This window comes from Dipodomys spectabilis, unplaced genomic scaffold (genome assembly GCF_019054845.1).
Source record: "Dipodomys spectabilis isolate Male_0828 unplaced genomic scaffold, ASM1905484v1 ptg000002l, whole genome shotgun sequence".
Lineage (NCBI taxonomy): Eukaryota > Metazoa > Chordata > Mammalia > Rodentia > Heteromyidae > Dipodomys > Dipodomys spectabilis.
In genome coordinates, this window is record NW_024870679.1 from 41,189,406 (window position 1) to 41,207,082 (window position 17,677).

At 46.1% G+C, this 17,677-nt stretch overlaps 1 protein-coding gene and 1 pseudogene across 1 annotated transcript; one reads left to right on the forward strand and one right to left on the reverse strand.

Moving 5' to 3' along the window:
• Positions 1-5,139: 5,139 nt before the first annotated feature.
• Positions 5,140-5,496, reverse strand: LOC122103779 (annotated as a pseudogene).
• Positions 5,497-5,873: 377 nt separating this feature from the next.
• Positions 5,874-12,926, forward strand: Zbtb8b (zinc finger and BTB domain containing 8B). Its single transcript, XM_042684909.1, has 3 exons — positions 5,874-6,846; positions 9,575-9,753; positions 12,598-12,926. Exons 1-3 carry the CDS (start codon positions 5,874-5,876, stop codon positions 12,910-12,912), a joined length of 1,467 nt encoding a protein of 488 aa, XP_042540843.1. The 3' UTR covers positions 12,913-12,926.
• Positions 12,927-17,677: the final 4,751 nt, after the last annotated feature.

Sequence of the window (17,677 nt, forward strand, 5' to 3'; positions counted from 1 at the left end):
CAGTAGCTGGCAGCTCCAAGTCGGCCTTGGGTCATTCCTGTAGAGGGAGATGGTTTCGGTTGGGGATTGCTTGCCAGTCCTGATTGCTCACACCTCTTCTATAAAATGGCATAGCAGGGGCTGGTAGAGTGCTTAGTGGTAGAGTGCGTGCCTAGCATGCATGAAGCCCTGGGTTCGATTCCTTAGTACCATATACACAGAAAAAGCCGGAAGTGGTGCTGTGGCTCAAGTGGTAGAGTGCTAGCCTTGAGCAAAAGAAGCTCAAGGACAGTGCTCAGGCCCTGAGTTCAAGCCCCAGGACTGGGAAAAAAAATGGCATAGTAGGCTGGGAAGGTGGCTCAGTGGTAGAGCGTTTGCCTTGCATGCCTGAGACCCTGGGTTCGATTCCTCAGCACCACATAAGCAAAAAGAAAAAAGCCAGAAGTGGCGCTGTGGCTCAAGTGGTAGAGCGCTAGCCTTGAGCTGAAGAGCTGAGGGACAGTGTCCAGGCCCAGAGTTCAGGCCCCACAACCGGACCAAAAAAAAAAAAAAGGCATAGTATTTACATATGTATCATAAATATACCCTCTCAGGCCTTTAGCAACATCTGTAGATTTTTTTGCAATACCTAATATAATGGAAATACTATTTAAATGGTTGTTAGACTGCTATGAGGTTTTTTTCTTTTCTTTCAAGTCATGGGGCTTGAATTTAGGGCTTGGGTGCTGTCCTTGAGCTTTTTTGCTCAAGGCTAGCCAGTCTATCACTTTGAGCCAGAGCTCTACTTCCTGTTTTTGAGTGGCTAATTGGAAATAAGAGTCTCCCCAGGACTTTTCTGCCCTGGCTGGCTTTGAACATGATCCTCAGATCTCAGCCTCTTGAGTAACTAGAGTTATAGGCATGAGTCACGGGTGCCCAGCTTTTTTTTTTTTTTTTTAAACTGTAACTGGATTTGAACTGAGGGCCTCAAGTTTGCTGGGCTTGCTTACAACTTGAACCATTCTTCCAGACTTTTTGAGCCGGTAGTGAAGCTTGAACTCAGGGTCTGGGCACTGTCTCATAGCTTTTTGCTCAAAGTCGGCTCTCTACTACTTCACTTCCGTCTTCTTTTTTTTTCCTCTGGTTAATTGGAGATAAGAATCTTATCTGGGTGCTTGTAACCCATGCCTGTAATTCTAGCTACTCAGGAGGCTGAGATCTGAGGATTGCAGTTCAAAGCCAGCTTGGGCAGGAAAGTCTGTGAGACCCTTATCTCCAGAAAACCAGAAGTGGCACTGTGGCTCAAAGTGGTAGAGACAGCCTTGAGCAAAAGAGCTCAGGGACAGCACTCAGGTCCTGATTCCAAGTCCCATGACAAAACAACAATAACAACAAACAAAAAACAAGAATGTCAGATTTTCTTTTTTGGGGGGGGTCCAGTCGTGGGGCCTGAACTCTGGGCCTGGGTGCTGTCCCTCAGCTCTTTAGCTCAAGGCTAGCACTCTACCACTTGAGCCACAGTGCCACTTGCGGCTTTTTTCTTTTTGCTGATGTGGTGCTGAAGAATCAAACCCAGGGCCTCAGGCATGTAAGGCAAGCGCTCTACCACTGAGCCACCTTCCCAAATGTTAGACAAACGTCAGATTTGTCTGCCAAGGCTGGCATTGAATGCTTTGAAGTGTGATCCTAGTCTCTTGAGGAGACTCACTAGTGTGAGACACCCAGCCATCCTTGTTTTTTTTTCTCTTAAACCTGGTGTTCTACCATTTTGAGTCACACCTTCACTTGAGATCCTCAGATCTCAACCTCCTGAGTAGCTAGGATTATAGGTATGAACCACCAGCTCAACGATACTACTGTATACTTTAGGGAATAATTATAAGAATAAGGTCTGCACATGTTCAGTACAGACACAATTTTGTCTCTCAAATATTTTCAGTATACAAGTAATTAAATATGTAGATGAGCCGGGCACCAGTGACTCACGCTTGTAATTCTAGCTGCTCAGGAGGCTGAGATCTGAGGATTGCGGTTCAAAGTCAGCCTGGGCAGGAAAGTCCGTGAGACTCTTATCTCCAATAAACCACTAGAAAACCAGAAGTGGCGCTGTGGCTCAAGTGGTAGAGCACTCGCCTTGAGCTGAAGAGCACAGGGACAGCACCCAAGCCCAGAGTTCAAGCCTCACAACCGACCAAAAAAAAAAATGTAGATGAATGAATAGATGCAAATGTGAAGGGTTTATTGTACTTGATTAGAGGAACTTCTCTATGTTCAACGGATCAGTTGGTAAAGGAGTAAGTGATGAATTCTTGTGATTTGTATGGTGGGTTATGGAAGAAGGGAATGCTTGAAAAAGAAGGTAAGGATGTCTGTCTTTATTCTTCACCAGACAGATTTTCAACTTGATTTATACTGTCCTACTTAGCAGTTTAAAAAGAAGTATGTGCTGGGCTCTGGTGGCTCACCCCTACAATCCTAGCTACTCAGGAGGCTGAGATCTGAGGATCTTGGTTCAGAGCCAGCCTTGGCAGAAAAATCTATGAGACTCTTATTTCCAAATAACCACCAGAAAACTGGAAGTGGCACTGTGGCTCAAATGGAAGAGTGATCGCCTTAAGCTGAAGAGCTGAGGGACAGCGCCCAGGCCCAGAGTTCAAGCCCCATGACAGACAAAAAAAAAAAAGAAAAAGAGTATGTATGCCTTTTAACTTGAAAACATATTATATCCAGAGCTCTCTGCCAGGTGCTGTGAAGGATATCAAACTGGATAAGACAAGACTCGTCCCTTCAAAGGATTTGTGATTCACTGACAGAGTTGCCAGGAAAAAAATAATAGGAAGGAGCTAACCAACAAGATTTCAGTCAGGAGTCTGTCCATTGTAATAGAAAATCAAACTCAGACAAGCTAAAACCAAAAAAAAGCATATTTGGCTTCTGAGGGTGTCCTCAGATCCCATCAGTTGAACTGGGCTAGAAACTTTCTCAGGCTGGTTTTCCTGGTCTGTGGTGGCAGCAGCCTTCACTTCCTGCATGCCCACACATGCATAGTACTCTCAGAAAGCTCAATAAGGGTTTTGCTGCTTTTCATTGGCTATGACCATCACTGAACCAATCATAGACCAATCATAGACTATGTCGATCATAATACATCCTAACATACTTGGAACCTGGGGATGGATGACACTAGCTTTAAGCAAAGCACTTTGGCCAAGAACAGGGAGAAGATACTTAAGTGAAAACCGGAGGGGGGGGGTTTAGCCCAGCGGAAGGGTGCCCGCCTGGCGCGCGCAAGGCCTGGGTTCGGTTCTCAGCCCTGGAGAAAGAAAAAAAAAAAAAAGAAAACCTGAAAGGAACTGGATGATTATAATGGGGGAATTTGTGCTGATTAGTCCAGGAGTTCACCAAATGTCTCCATAAAATGATGATAAAAGGTGTGAGACTAGATTTACTGGTCTCAAAGACTAGATTTACTGGAACTCTGGAGATTATGACTATATCCTTTTTGTTGTTGTTGGTTGTGGGTCTTGAGCCCTGGGCCTGGGTGCCGTCCCTCAGCTCTTCAGCTAAAGGGTAGTCCTCTACCACTTGAGCCACAGTGCCACTTCCAGTTTTCTGGTGGTTTATTGGAGGATTACAGGCATGAGCTGCTGCCTGGCTGAGTATATCCTTTTTAGATTTGGGTCCTTCCTTCCTTCCTTTTTTTTCTTTCTTTTTAGTAGGTCTTGACTCAAGACTGCTTGCTCTCTCACATGGCATTCTACTACTTGAGTCATGCCTCTAGTCCTGCTTTTTGCTGGTTATTTTGGAGATGGAGTCTCTTGGACAATTTTGCTTGGGCTGGCTTTGAGCTTCTATTTTCCATATCTCAGCCTTCTGAATAACTAGGATTATAGGTGCAAGCCACCAGATTGGGTATTTTTTAAAATAATTTGAGTCTTGAAGATGGTAGTACACAGTGCCTAAAAGCATTGACCATGGAGGCCAGCACATCCAGTTCTGAGTCCTAGCTCTGTTAAGGCCAAATCATGTCCTGTTCTCCATTTCCTTATTGAAAACATCCGGGACAAAATCAATATTTTTGGGGTTGTTTTTTGTTTTTAGTGTTTTCTTTTTTTCAGCCAAGGTGACTTCGAACTCAGGGTACTATTGCTTCAGCTTCCTGAACCCTGGGATTACAGGCATGTTTCACCTTATCCCTGGCCCTTTTATGGTTTTTATAAAAATTCATAGAAATACCAAGTGCTGGTGGCTCACACCTATAATCCCAGCTACTCAAGAGGCTGAGCTCTCAGCATCATGATTCAAAGCCAGCCCCAGCATGAAAATCTCTGAGACTCTTTATTTCCAAGTAACCACCAGAAAAGCAGAAGTGGAGGTGTAGCTCAAAGTAGAAGAGCTCTAGCCTTGAGCATAAAAAGGTCAAAGATAGCATCCAAGTTCTGAGTTCAAGCCCCGGTACCAGCGGGAAAAAAATCTTTGTGAAACATATTATGCTCACAATGCAGTTAGCTATAGCTTTCCAAAAAAAAAAAAAAAAAGTTTTGTTTTTTTTGGTCGGTCATGGGGTTTGAACTCTGGGCCTGGGTGCTGTCCTTGCGCTCTTCAGCTCAAGGCGAGCACTCTACCTCTTGAGCCACAGCACCATTTCTGGTTTTCTAGTGGTTTATTGGAGATCAGAGTCTCACAGACTTTTCTGCCTGAGCCGGCTTTGAACCACGATCTTCAGATCTCAGCCTCCTGAGTAGCTAGGATTACAGGTGTGAGCCACTGGTGCTGGCTTTACAAAAAAAAAAAAAAAATCTTTTGCAGCTGAGTGCCGGTGGCTCACACCTGTAATCCTAGCTACTCAGGAGGCTGAAATCTCAGGATTCCGGTTCACAGCCTGCCTGGGCAGGAAAGTCTGTGAGACTCTTATCTCCAATAAACCACCAGAAAACTGGAAGTGGCTCTGTGGCTCAAGTGGTAGAGCGCTAGCCTTGAGCTGAAGAGCTGAGGGACAGCACCCCAGGCCCAGAGTTCAAGATCCACCACCAAAAAAAAAAAATTTTTTGTTGTTCTTTCTCATTGAGGTGGATAAACTCTTGTTGGATCTACACCAGCTATAACATAATGGCACAGTTGGTTTTAGAGGAATTTTTACAGCACATTCTAAGAACATTAGTATGGGGTTCAGTGGCCCATCTAGTGGGACACCAGCCTCTAGTTGCTTGCACAACCTGGACATCGCTGTTTCCCCTTTGTGCAGCCAGAACCAGATAACAGTCAGTTGTCTTCTTCACAAATGCAGCCCCCTATCCTCTTATTGCTGATGGATGGAACTAAATTAGGGTCTTCCTTGGTGCCTGCAGCTGCTTTGGGGGCCAATATATTGTAAGAGTCCAGTCCCTTTTGTGTGGCCATTATGACCTCCCTTTCCAGTCAAGTAGCCTGCTCCTCATCAGTAGGAACACCACTTCTTGATGCTATGGAGTGCACCTCTGGCCGTCTGTTGGGACCACGAGCCAGTGCTCTGGCTCTACAAAGTAACCTTGAAGCCATAGCGCCTGCCACTAACAGCTGCATTTTATTTATTTATATTTAATGATGCTAGTACTGGGGCTAGAACTCAGAGCCGGGGCACTATTCCTTAGCGTTTTTGCCCAAAGCTAACTCTCTATCACTTAAACCACAGCTTTACTTCTGGATTTTTTGGTGGTAATTGGAGATAAGAGTCTCTGGGACTTTCCTTCCAGGGCTGGCTTTGAACTGTGATCCTCAGATCTCAGCCTCCTGAGTTGCAAAGATTATAGTCGTGAGCTATTGGGGCTGGGCTAGAAATGACCTCGTAATTTTAAGGCTGGGATTTGTGAATTCGCTCAAATAAAAAATCTTGGCAGGGATACAAGCCCCTGGAGAGCAGAGCAGAGGTTGGAGAGATGGAGGTGCAGTCGTACTGTGCCAAGCTCCTGGGGGAGCTGAATGAACAGCGGAAGAGGGACTTTTTTTGCGACTGCAGCATCATCGTGGAAGGGCGCATCTTCAAGGCGCACAGGAACATCTTGTTTGCAAACAGCGGCTACTTCCGCGCCCTGCTCATTCACTACATCCAGGACAGCGGACAGCACAGCACGGCCTCTTTGGACATCGTCACCTCGGATGCCTTCGCTGTCATTTTAGATTTCCTCTATTCTGGGAAGTTGGATTTGTGTGGGGAGAACGTGATTGAAGTTATGTCGGCTGCCAGCTACCTGCAGATGAACGATGTGGTGAACTTCTGCAAGTCCTACATCAGGTCGTCGCTGGACATTTGCAAGAAGATGGAGAAGGAGGCTGCGGTGGCTGCAGCCATGGCAGCCGTGGCTGCAGCCGCTGCAGCTCATCAGGACAGCAATGGGAGCCCCAGTTCGGGAAGGGAGGGGACCTTCTGTAATACTAAGAGCTGCCCCCCAGCCTTGGAAGAAGGGCTTATGGACCACTCGAGATCGCCCCCTAGCGACGGCTGCGGGGATTGTCACTCCTCGGAGCTGGTGGTGAAAGACAGCAAGGGTGGTGGCTTGGCTGACAGTGACCACCTGTCTTCTCTGCCCCGAAGAGTAAAGCCCAAAGGGGAACTTGATGGGGCCAGAGCGGAGGTGGAGATGGGTGAACAGCAGCTGCAGTTCATGGCCCCGCCGAGCCTGGCCCACGTGGAGGAGGGCCTGCCCAGCAGCCCGGCGATGGGCTTGGCATACACCAACTACCACATGAAGCAACTCCTGGAAGCTCTCCTGCACAGTGGGGCTGCCCAGAGCAAAGAACTCGCGGAACATCACTTGTCTCGGGGCTTGGAGGGAAGGCCAGTGGGTGCAAGACTAGCCATGAGTTCTGTGATCGACGTTCAGAATGACTGGTATGGAGAGGAGGACGCAGGTGAGCTCCCTTCACGTTCATCACCACTGAAGGCATGTAGAGCGCACCTGGTATGCCTTCTGCTCCCGCATCATTGGGATTGTCATGGTCATCATCACCACCATCATCATCACCACCACCACCTCCAGTAGGTATTAACTGAGCCTCTCATGTATACAAGGCATTGTTTCTACACGGGTCTTTTGTGTTTTACCTCTACAACCTCATTCCACAGCTGCTGCTTGAGGAGCTGGTTTCAGGACTGCCCTCTCATAATAAAGTCTGCAGATACTCAAGTCTCCTGCATCTTAAAGTGATATACTTATATACATTATTTTTATTTTATTATATTTGAAATTTATTTTTGTATGTGTCAGTACTAGGGCTTGAACATGGCCTTGCTCTCTCCTTGGCTTTTAAAAAACTAAAAACTCAAGGGGCTAGGAAGGTGTAAAGTGCTTGCCTAGCATGCATGAAGCCCTGGGTTTGATTTCTCAGTATCACATACACAAAAAAAATCCAGAAGTGACGCTGTGGCTGAAGTGACAGAGTGCTAGCTAGCCTTGAGCAAAAGCAGCTCAGGGACAGTGCTCAGGCCCTGAGTTCAAGACCCAGGACTGGCAAAAGAAATAGCCAAGGCTGGGCTGGTGCTCTACCACTTGAATCACAGTTCTGCTTCCAGATTTTTACTGGTTAATTGGGGATAAGAGTGTCATATATTTTTCTGTCCTAACTGGTTTCAAACCTCGATCCTTAGATCTTTGCTTCCTGAGTAGCTAGGATTTCAGGTGTGAGCCACTGGTGCCTGGCTTTGCTATGTGTTTTTATAGTTTATCAGGGGAGCTGTACAATGCCACAGTGTGGGGAAATGACATGAAGACTCTACAGTGGCAGGAAGTAGGCAGCATGAAGTATGAGCTGCAGCTTTTGTCCCAGGAAACATAATCTTTCCTGTTTTGTAGGAATCTCCAGCTCTCCAGTGAGATCTGAGGAAGATCATAGTTGACTGATGTCTCTAGCAGTAAGCTGTAAGATGCTGCTTTTTCTTAGGGAAAAGCAGATCAACAGATGTTGAAGTCACCATGGATTTTGCAGAATGTCAGGCATTAATTAGCAGGTTGAGAACTAGAAACCCAAGAGAATGATCTCCACTCTGATATAAAACAATGTTGGGCTCTCCCTTGAAATTCTGCTTGTCATCCATTTTTTTTAATAGTACCCTAGCTAGACATCCTGAGAAGATATTAGAGAAATGAGTTATTCCATTGTTTATAGAGACCACAGAGCCTGGGCCACTTAATTCGTTAAGAAATGCTGTTAGGGCTGGGAAGGTGGCTCAGTGGTAAAGTGCTTGCCTTGCATGCATGAGGCCCTGCGTTCGATTCCTCAGCACCACATGAGCAGAAAAATCTAGAAGTGGTACTATGGCTCAAGTGGTAGAGTGCTAGCCTTGAGCTGAAGAGCTGAGGGACAGCGACCAGGCCCCAGGACTGACCAAAAAAAAAAAAAAAATGCTAAGTTGGGGGCTGGGAAGGTGGCTGAGTGGTAGAGTGCATGCATGAAGCTCTGGGTTTGATTCCTCAGCACCACATAAGCAGAAAAAGCCGGAAGTGGCACTATGGCTCAAGTGGTAGAGCGCTAGCCTTGAGCTGAAGGCTCAAAGTTTAGGCCCACGACTGACAAAAAAAAGAAAAGAAAAAGAAAAGAAATGCTAAGCTTCTAGGTGCTGGTGACTCAAACTTGTAATCTTAGCAACTGAGGAGGTTGAGATCTGAGGATTGAGATTTGAAGCCAGCCTAGGCAGGGAACTCTATAAGACTCCGATCTTCAATTAATGATCAGAAGCTGTGGCTCACCTTGTAGAGCACTAGTCTTGAGCTAAAAAGCTAAGGAACAGCATGTAGCCCCTAAATTCAAGCCCCAGTTCTGGCATGGAAAAAAGGAAGGAAGGAAGGAAGGAAGTGAGGAAGGAAGGAAGGAAGGATGGAAAGTAGGCAGGCAGGCAAGCAAGCAAACCATCTTTTGAGATATCACTATGGGCATCTTTGTCCATCCCCACATTCCAGTCCAGAAGTCTGACTTAGGAGTTTTTCAAACTTTCAAAGGCAATGAGATCAATTTAGAGGGTCACTATTAGCTCAGCTTCTGTGGCACAGTGGGACTGGCTGGGTGGCGTTCACAGCAATATTCCTTAGGGTTCTGAAAAACTGGGAGTACAAGGTCAAAGTGCAGTTGAGGCCTCTCTGCTGGTTTACAGATATCCACCTTTGCACAGTGCCCTTATGTGCCATTTGCTTTGAATGTGCCATGGGTGGGGAGGGATGGGGACATGGAAGAGAGAGACAAAGAGCTCCCCTAGCCCTATCATTAGAATCCCATCTCTGTGACCTCATTTTTGCCTGTTAACTCTTTAGAGGCCTTATCTCCAAATATACTCACATTAGGGCTTAAGGCTTCAAGGTATGAACACATTGAGTATTATTTGAGGGGTTTTTTTTCCCAGATATGTGTTCTGAGATTGTAATATGAGCTGTATTTCTGAATGTGAGTCACATTCAGTTTACCAGTTAGTGCTGGACATTAGCACTGCATTTGACTCTGGGAGCCAAAGTGAAAATTTCATGGGGTATCCTGCTGATGAACTTCTCCCTAGTAGAATCCTCCTACTCCCAATCCTGTCTGTTCACCAGAGGGTGGCAGGGTTGTTGCTGCTTATAGTATAGCTAACCCAGTCCATTGGGTTCCTCAGGTGACATGCTGGTGGTCCCCATCAAGCTCCACAAGTGTCCTTTCTGCCCTTACACGGCCAAGCAGAAAGGCATCCTGAAGCGCCACATCCGATCACACACCGGCGAGAGGCCCTACCCCTGCGAGACCTGCGGCAAGAGGTTCACACGACAGGAACACCTTCGGAGTCATGCCCTGAGTGTAAGGACTCCTGTCGCGCATTTTCTGAGAACTGTGAACATAACATTTCTGCTAATGCGCTTTAGCAGGGCTCATGGTGTCTACAGAAAACTTAAGCCAGGTGTCAGTGGTGCACCTCTGTAATCCTAGCTACGCAGGAAGCTTTGATCTAAAGACAGACCAGGCAGCAAAGTCTGTGAGACTTTCTCCAATGAACCACCAAAAAGCCATAAATAGTGCTGTGGCTCAAAATGGTAGAGCATAAGCCTTGAGCACAAAAGCTCAGGGACAGCACCCAGACCTGAGTTCAAACCCCAGGACTGGCACACACGAAAAAAGTTAAAACTTACATACTAACAAACTAGTTTTCTAAGTGGAAGAGTCAGAAAAACTATTAGAAGGTGGAGGACCTGGAGTGGGGGGGGGGGTGGTTAGAGAGAGGATTGTAGGTCTCCTTCTACCTGTGTGATGCCAAAGGCAAGCTGCTGCCTCTGTTTCCCCACCAGCCCCAGCACTGGGGATGGGGAGAGGGGAAGGGCATACTTATATTTAGGTATACGAATATATTTAGGTATATAAAGGGTGCATTTGTAGAGGTGCCTGTGAACAGCAAATGGAGCGTCAGTCCAAGGGGGACTGACTGCCCCTCTAAACTAGCTGCCCTTGGCACTGTTTCCATGTGCACTGGCAATTGCCATTGGCTACACAGCATTTGGACATTTACAAAGATGTTGTATTTATGGTTGTCTCTGAGCCAGGTAATCAATCTTTGAAATAGCTAGTATAAAAATAGTTTGGACTTCCAAGAAGGCTATGAAGAATATAGAGCTTGGGGGTGGAGTTCAGTGGTGGACTGCTTGCCTGGAATACTTGAAGCCTTGAGTTTGATCCTAAGAATTACAAGGAAGGGATGGGGAGAGGAACGGAGGGAGGGAGGGGGAAGAGGAGAGAGGAAGGCAGGGAAGAAATGTAAAAATAGAATCAACATATTTGCAAGGCATATGTCTGGTAAGAGTCTAGAATATACAAATCAGAGAAGATCACAGTTCTAGGCCAGCCTGGGCATAAATGCCCATCTCAATCAATAGCTGGATGTGTACAACATATATCTCATCTATGTGGGAAATGTAAATAAGCAGAATGCAGTCAGAGTACACAGGATACAAAAGTAATGGAGAAGCTGGGCACCGGTGCCTCACGCCTGTAATCCTAGCTGCTCAGGAGGCTGAAATCTGAGGATTGGGGTTCAAAGCCAACCTGGGCAGGAAACTCCGTGAGACTCTTATCTCCAATACACCACCAGGAAACCGGAAGTGGTGCTGTGGCGCAAGCAGTAGGGCACTAGCCTTGAGCTGAAGAGCTCAGGGACAGCGCCCAGGCCCAGAGTTCAAGCCTCACGACTGACAAAAAAAAAAAAAAAAAAGTAATGGAGGGTTGGGAATGTGGCTTAGTGGTAGAGTACTTGCCTAGCATACATGAAGCCCTGAGTTTGATTCCTCAGTACTACATAAACAGAAAAGGCCAGAAGTGGCACTGTGGCTCAAATGGTAAGAATGCAGAGTGTTAGCCTTGAGCAAAAAAAGCTCAAGGACAGTTCCCAGGCCCTGAGTTCAAACCCCAGGAATGGAAAAAAAAAAAAAAGTAATGGGGGGAAAAAAAAGGCTGGGATGCGGCTGGGAAGGTGGCTCAGTGGTAGAGTGCTTGCCTTGCATGCATGAGGCCCTAGGTTCCATTCCATAGCACCACATAAGCCAAAAAAGCCAGAAATAGTGCTGTGGCTCAAGTGGTAGAGCATTAGCCTTGAGCTGAAGAGCTGAGGGACAGTGCCCAGGCCCAGTATTCAGGCCCCATGACTGACAGAAAAAAAAAAAAAGGCTGGGAGGCTGGGGATATGCTGCCTAGTAAGATCAAGGTCATAGTTCAACTCCCAGTGCTACAAAAAAATGTTTAAAATACTAATCATGGCCAGCCAGTGACTCACACCTATAACCCTAGCTATTTGGAAGGCTGAGATATGAGGATGGTAGTTCAAAGCCACGTTGGGGCAGGAAAATCCAGGAGACTCTTATCTCCAATTAACTACCAGAAAACTGGAAGTGGCACTGTGGCTCAAAGTAATAGAGCACTAGTGTTGAGTGAAAAAGTTCAGGGACAGCACCCAGGCCCTGAGCTCAAGCCCTACAACCAACAAAAAAATAAAATACTAATCAGTTCCCTGAATACCTTTAATGCCAAGCATCCAGGATCAATGAGGCTGCCTCTGCCCCTGTAGCCTTGGGACTTAATGACTATAAGTTTTAAATCAGGGGGCTGGGAAGGTGGCTCAGTGGCAGAGCGCTTGCTTTGCATGCATGAGGCCCTGGGTTCGATTCCTCAGCACCACATAAACAAAAAGAAAAAAGCCGGAAGTGGTGCTGTGGCTCAAGTGGTAGAACGCTAGCCTTGAGCTGAAGAGCTGAGGGACAGTGCCCAGGCCCAGAGTTCAGGCCCCACGACCAGACCCCCCCAAAAAAACAAAACAAAACAAAAAAAAGTTTTAAATCAGTAGACTTAGTGAATTTTGCCAATAATTTGTTGGAAGTAGAGCAAAGGAAGATGCTTATATCAATTATATAGCTGGGAGACCTAAGCTGGCACAGAACATCAGGGAAGCCTTCCATGAAAGGTATGAAGAGGGGGGAGAAGCTTGTGTTGGGGAGGAGGAAAAGTGTCATGTAAGTCCAGTGGCCCTGAGGGAGAAAGGATCTGAGACTGCATCACCAAAAAGGAAGAGAGGGTGGGAAATGAGAATGTCATGTCACAGAGAGCTCAGTGGACCCTGGCTCAATATTGGGCCAGTGACAGTATGTCTGCTTGTGATTACAGGTACACAGATCCAACCGTCCAATCATCTGTAAAGGCTGCAAGAGAACTTTCACAAGCCACCTGTCTCAGGGCCTGCGGCGTTTTGGGCTGTGTTATAGCTGCACCTGTGTTACAGACACTCATTATGAAGATGATTTGATGCCCATCAACCTTAGTCTGGTGGATGCCTCATATGAAAGCCAAGAAAGGAGTGACACAGACAATGACTGGCCCATCTATGTGGAATCTGGTGAGGAGAATGACCCGGCTGCAGAGGAGTCTGATGAAAAGCCACAGATTCTGCCTGACTTCTCAGATCAAGAGACACTTACATAACCAGAAATCAGTGAGGAAAGATATAGAATGGTGGGGAAATATATTGAATGTGTTATTGCTTATTCTGTGCTAAAAGCCACTATCTGTTCAATATTGTGGAACCCCAAAAGGTTCATGGTTATTATACTTGCATTTTACTTGACTACATAGTAGAAGTTAGATATTGTGATAAAGACTAGTAACTTTTGCTGGATATAGTGGACCACGCCTATAATTGTAGCTACTCAGGAGGTTGATATCTGAGCATCACAGTTGGAATTTAGCCTGGGTAAGCAAAGTCTATGAGACAGTCTATGAGATTCCAATTAACAGATAAAAAGCCAGAAGTGGTGGTGGCTCAAGTGGTAAAGTGCCAGCCTGGATCAAGAAGGTAAGGGGCAGTGCCCAAATCCTGAGTTCAAGTCCCAGTATCAGCACACATACACAGAAAAAGACTAGTAACTCTGTGTGTGTGTGTGTGTGTGTGCAAGCTGTAAACCTGGGGGTTGAACTTAGGGCCTGACACTGTTCCTGAGATTCTTTTTTTTTTTTTTTTTTTTGGGGGGGGTCTGATCGTGGGGCCTGAACTCTGGGCCTGGGTGCTGTCCCTCAGCTCTTCAGCTCAAGGCTAGCGCTCTACCACTTGAGTCACAGTGCCACTTCCTTGTTTTTTCTTTTTGCTTATGTGGTGCTGAGGGATCGAACCCAAGGCCTCATGCATGCAAGGCAAGCACTCTACCACTGAGCCAACTTCCCAGCCCCATTCCTGAGATTCTTTTTCTCAAGGCTAGTGCTCTACCACTTGAGCCACTTCCAACTTTTTCTGAGTAGTTTATTGGAGATAAGAATCTCACAGACCTTTCTGCCCAGGCTAGCTTCGAACCATGATCCTCAGATTTCAGCTTCCTGAGTAGCTAGGATTCCAGGCATGAGCCACCCAACACCTGGTAAGACCACTAACTTTTTTTGTTTTGTTTTGGCTATGGGGATTGAACTCTGGGCCTGGGTGCTGTCCCTCAGCTCTTCAGTTTAAGGTTAATGCTCTACCACTTGAGCCACAGCACCACTTCCCGTTTCCTGGTAGTTTATTGGAGATAGGAGTCTCACGGACTTTCTTGCCTGGGCTGGCTTTGAACTGTGATCCTCAGATCTCAGCCTCCTAAGAAGCTGGGATTACAGGTGTGAGCTACTAATGCCCGGCTAAGACCAGTAACTTTTGAGTGTGGTGCCTTTGGGTTTCTGAGGACTTGGCCAGCCTCCCCTCAGTTCTAGGTGAATTGAGTTTAGCCTCAAGGCTAACCTGCTAGTCTCCACACCGAGTGAGAGGAATACAAGAAAGCTCCACTCTTGTTTTCACATTGTCTAAGTGTCTGCATTCCTTCCTCACTCACCTTAATGAAACATGAAGTTTGGGGATCACTCTACCCTTTGCCATGCCTCTCCTAATGAATTCCACATTTTAATTATCTGGCAAGTTATTAAAGAGAAAGCTTCATTGATAGAAAGCAGGCAGGGCTACATGATCATAAAAGGTACTGTCTTAAATCTAAGACTGCAGTTCCAAAGACTGGTATATTTATGTGTAAACAGCATGGAAATGGGCTGAGAGGCTCATAAGGAAGCCTCATTTAATACCCAATTGAATTAAATTATATATGAACTCCCAAGAAGAAAGCCTGTAAGCTAGGGTTGGGTAGTTTTCTTTGTCTAGTTTTGTATTTGGCAATTCTCCACACACAGATAACCTGTTCGGAGATCTCAAACTGTTCCCCTGCTTTTTCCAGCCACTTTGTGAGATGTTACTGTGAAACCTGGAAATTATGCCAGTCCAGAACTTTGATTGGCGGGAAAGTGTAAACCCATCTAAACAAATAGATATTTCACATCATTTCTGTATCACTTAGCACTGTTTTTTGTTTTTGTTTTTAAATGGAGAGTCCCTAGGCTTGAATTCAGTGTCTAAGAACTGTCCCTGAGCTTCTTTTGCTCAAGGCTAGCACTCTACCCCTTAAGCCACAGCACCGCTTCTGGATTTCATGCATACTAGGTAAGCACTCTACCACTAAGCCACATTCCCAGCCCCTTGTCTAATTTTTATTCTTCTTATAAAGGTGATATAGCTGAGCGCTGGTGGCTCACACCTGTAATCCTAGCTACGCAGGAGGCTAAGATCTGAAGATCACAGTTAAAAGCCAGCCCAGGCAGGAAAGTCCATGACACTCTTATCTCCAATAAACCACCAGAAAAACCAGAAGTGGTGCTGTAGCTCAAGTGGTAGAGCGCTAGCCTTGAGCTGAAGAGCTGAGGGACAGTGCTTAGGCCCAGAGTTCAAGCCCCATGACCGACAAAATTAAAAAAAAAGGTAATGTACAGAGGGGTTACAGTTTCATAAGTCACATAATGAATACAATTCTCTTTCTTTTTTTCTTTCTTTCTTTCTTCCTTCCTTCCTTTCCTTTCTTTTTGTCCGTTGTGGGTCTTGAACTCTGGGCCTGGGTGCTATCCCTCAGCTCTTCAGCTCAAGGCTATAGCTCTACCATTTGAGCCAAAGCACCACTTCTGGTTTTCTGATGGTTAATTGGAGATAAGAGTCTCACAGAGGGGCTGGGAAGTTGGTTCAGTGGTAGAGCGCTTGCCATGCATGCCTGAGGCCCTGGGTTCGATTCCTCAGCACCACATAAGCAAAATGAAAAAAGCTGGGAAGTGGCGCTGTGGCTCAAGTGGTAGAGCGCTAGTCTTGAGCTGAAGAGCTGAGGGACAGCACCCAGGCCCAGAGTTCAGGCCCCACGACCGGACCCCCCCCCCAAAAAAAAAAGTCTCACAGACTTTCTTGCTTGGGCTGGCTTTGAACCATGATCCTCAGATCTCAGCCTCCTGAGTAGCTAGGATTATAGGCATGAGCCATTGGTGCCTGGCTGAGTACATTTCTTTCTTGTCAGTTGTGGGGCTTGAACTCAGCTACTTGAGTGCCCATTAGTAATTTCTTTTTTGACAATGTTACTCCTTCCTTCACTCTCTTCCAGTTTTTCCCTCCCATCCCCACCCACAAGTTATATAGTTCCTTTTCAACATAATGTGTAGTGAGTCCCACTGCTGCATTTGTTCACCCTTTGTCCTTCCATTTCTTTGCTCTCCCTTACTCTCCCACAGATAGATAAATCAACAAACAAGATAAAAAGAAAACAAAAGCAACAACAAAGAAAAAAACCCCTCTTGTTTCTATTTCCTGGAGTTCATTTTGATAAATATTATTTTGTATGATCAGAGACAGACAGGCATTGCACCATTGTGTTCTTCCCCTAAGAATATCCTCCTTTGTAAATAAAGCCTGTTACATTGGAATTCCAGAACCCTGGAATGCAGGGTTCTGTTGGTTCAGGATTCTATGATAGATGGGCTTTCTTTTGTTCATTGATGTCATGACAATTCTGTAGAGGAAGGTAACAGGCTGGGCTGCATGCACTAATCTGAGAGCTGTGGAGGGACTGCGGTGACCATTGGTCCACTGAACTCAGACTTCCCTTTGGAGCTCTGGGTTTTCTTTTTTTTTTTTGGGTCTGGTGGTGGGGCCCGAACTCTGGGCCTGGACGCTGTCCCTCAGCTCTTCAGCTCAAGGCTAGCACTCTACCACTTGAGCCACAGCGCCACTTCCGGCTTTTTTCATTTTGCTTATGTGGTGCTGAGGAATCGAACCCAGGGTCTCAGGCATGCAAGGCAAGTGCTCTACCACTGAGCCATCTTCCCAGCCCACTCTGGGTTTTCTTGTGTGTCCTCATGCATTGAGAATACTTGCCTCTATGAAGTCTAGTGGGGGTAGGGAGGGGCAGGACTGGGTGAGGAATCTTTCTCATACTGTTTTGTATATTGCTGCTGTACTTTCTGTGGCTGGTTGCCATATCTTGCCTTGTGCTTCTATGTGATCACATGATCTTCTAACCCAAGAGGGGGCACTTGATTCAGTTGCTTATTGAGGACAGTGTTGCATTGATTTTTGCTCCTTTTATAGTCTCTTTCTGCCTAATATACTATGTTTCAAGCCTTTCATTGTTGTGTTGGAAATTTGAATCATTTCTCTTAAACTAATGCTTCTGTAGAGATAAATGAAAAGTTTTTGGGGAAATAGAAGTTGTTTGTTTTCTTTTTGCTGGTCCTGGGGCTTGAACTCAGAGCCTGGGCACTGTCTGTGAGCTTCTTTAGCTCAAGGCTAGCACACTACCACTTGAGCCACAGTGCCACTTCTGGCTTTTTTTTTCTTTTTTTTTGTCAGTCATGGGGCTTGAACTCTGGTCCTGGGTGCTGCCCCTCAGCTCTCCAGCTCAAGGCTTGTACTCTAGCCACAGCACCACTTCTGGTTTTCTGGTGGTTTATCGGAGATGTCTCATGGACTTTCCTGCCCAGGCTGGCTTTTTTTTTGTTTGAGTTTTTTTTTTTTTTAACTGTATTTTTTTTGTCTTTTCTTTTTTGGTACTGGGGATCGAACCCAGGACGTTGCACTTGCTAGGCAAGCACTTTGCCACTGAGCTACATCCCAGCCCCCCAGGCTGGCTTTGAACCGTGATCCTCAGATCTCAGCCTCCTAAATAGCTAAGATTAAAGGTGTGGGCCATCAGTGTCTAGTTCTAGCTTTTTCTGAGTAGTTTATTGTAGATAATAGTCCCATAGACTTTTCTGCCTAGGCTGGCTTCAAACTGCAATCCTCAGATCTCAGCCTCCTAAGTAGATAAGATTACAGGTGTGAGCCACCAGTGCCTTCACTTTAGTTTTGTTTGTTTTTGTCGGTCGTGGG

Excerpts from the sequence above, each read along its gene's own strand:
- Zbtb8b (XM_042684909.1), top strand. The coding sequence starts at position 5,874 with ATGGAGGTGCAGTCGTACTGTGCCAAGCTCCTGGGGGAGCTGAATGAA. Across the intron at positions 6,847-9,574 it reads GTATGGAGAGGAGGACGCAG|GTGACATGCTGGTGGTCCCC; the intron begins GTGAGCTCCCTT and ends TGGGTTCCTCAG. Across the intron at positions 9,754-12,597 it reads TTCGGAGTCATGCCCTGAGT|GTACACAGATCCAACCGTCC; the intron begins GTAAGGACTCCT and ends TTGTGATTACAG.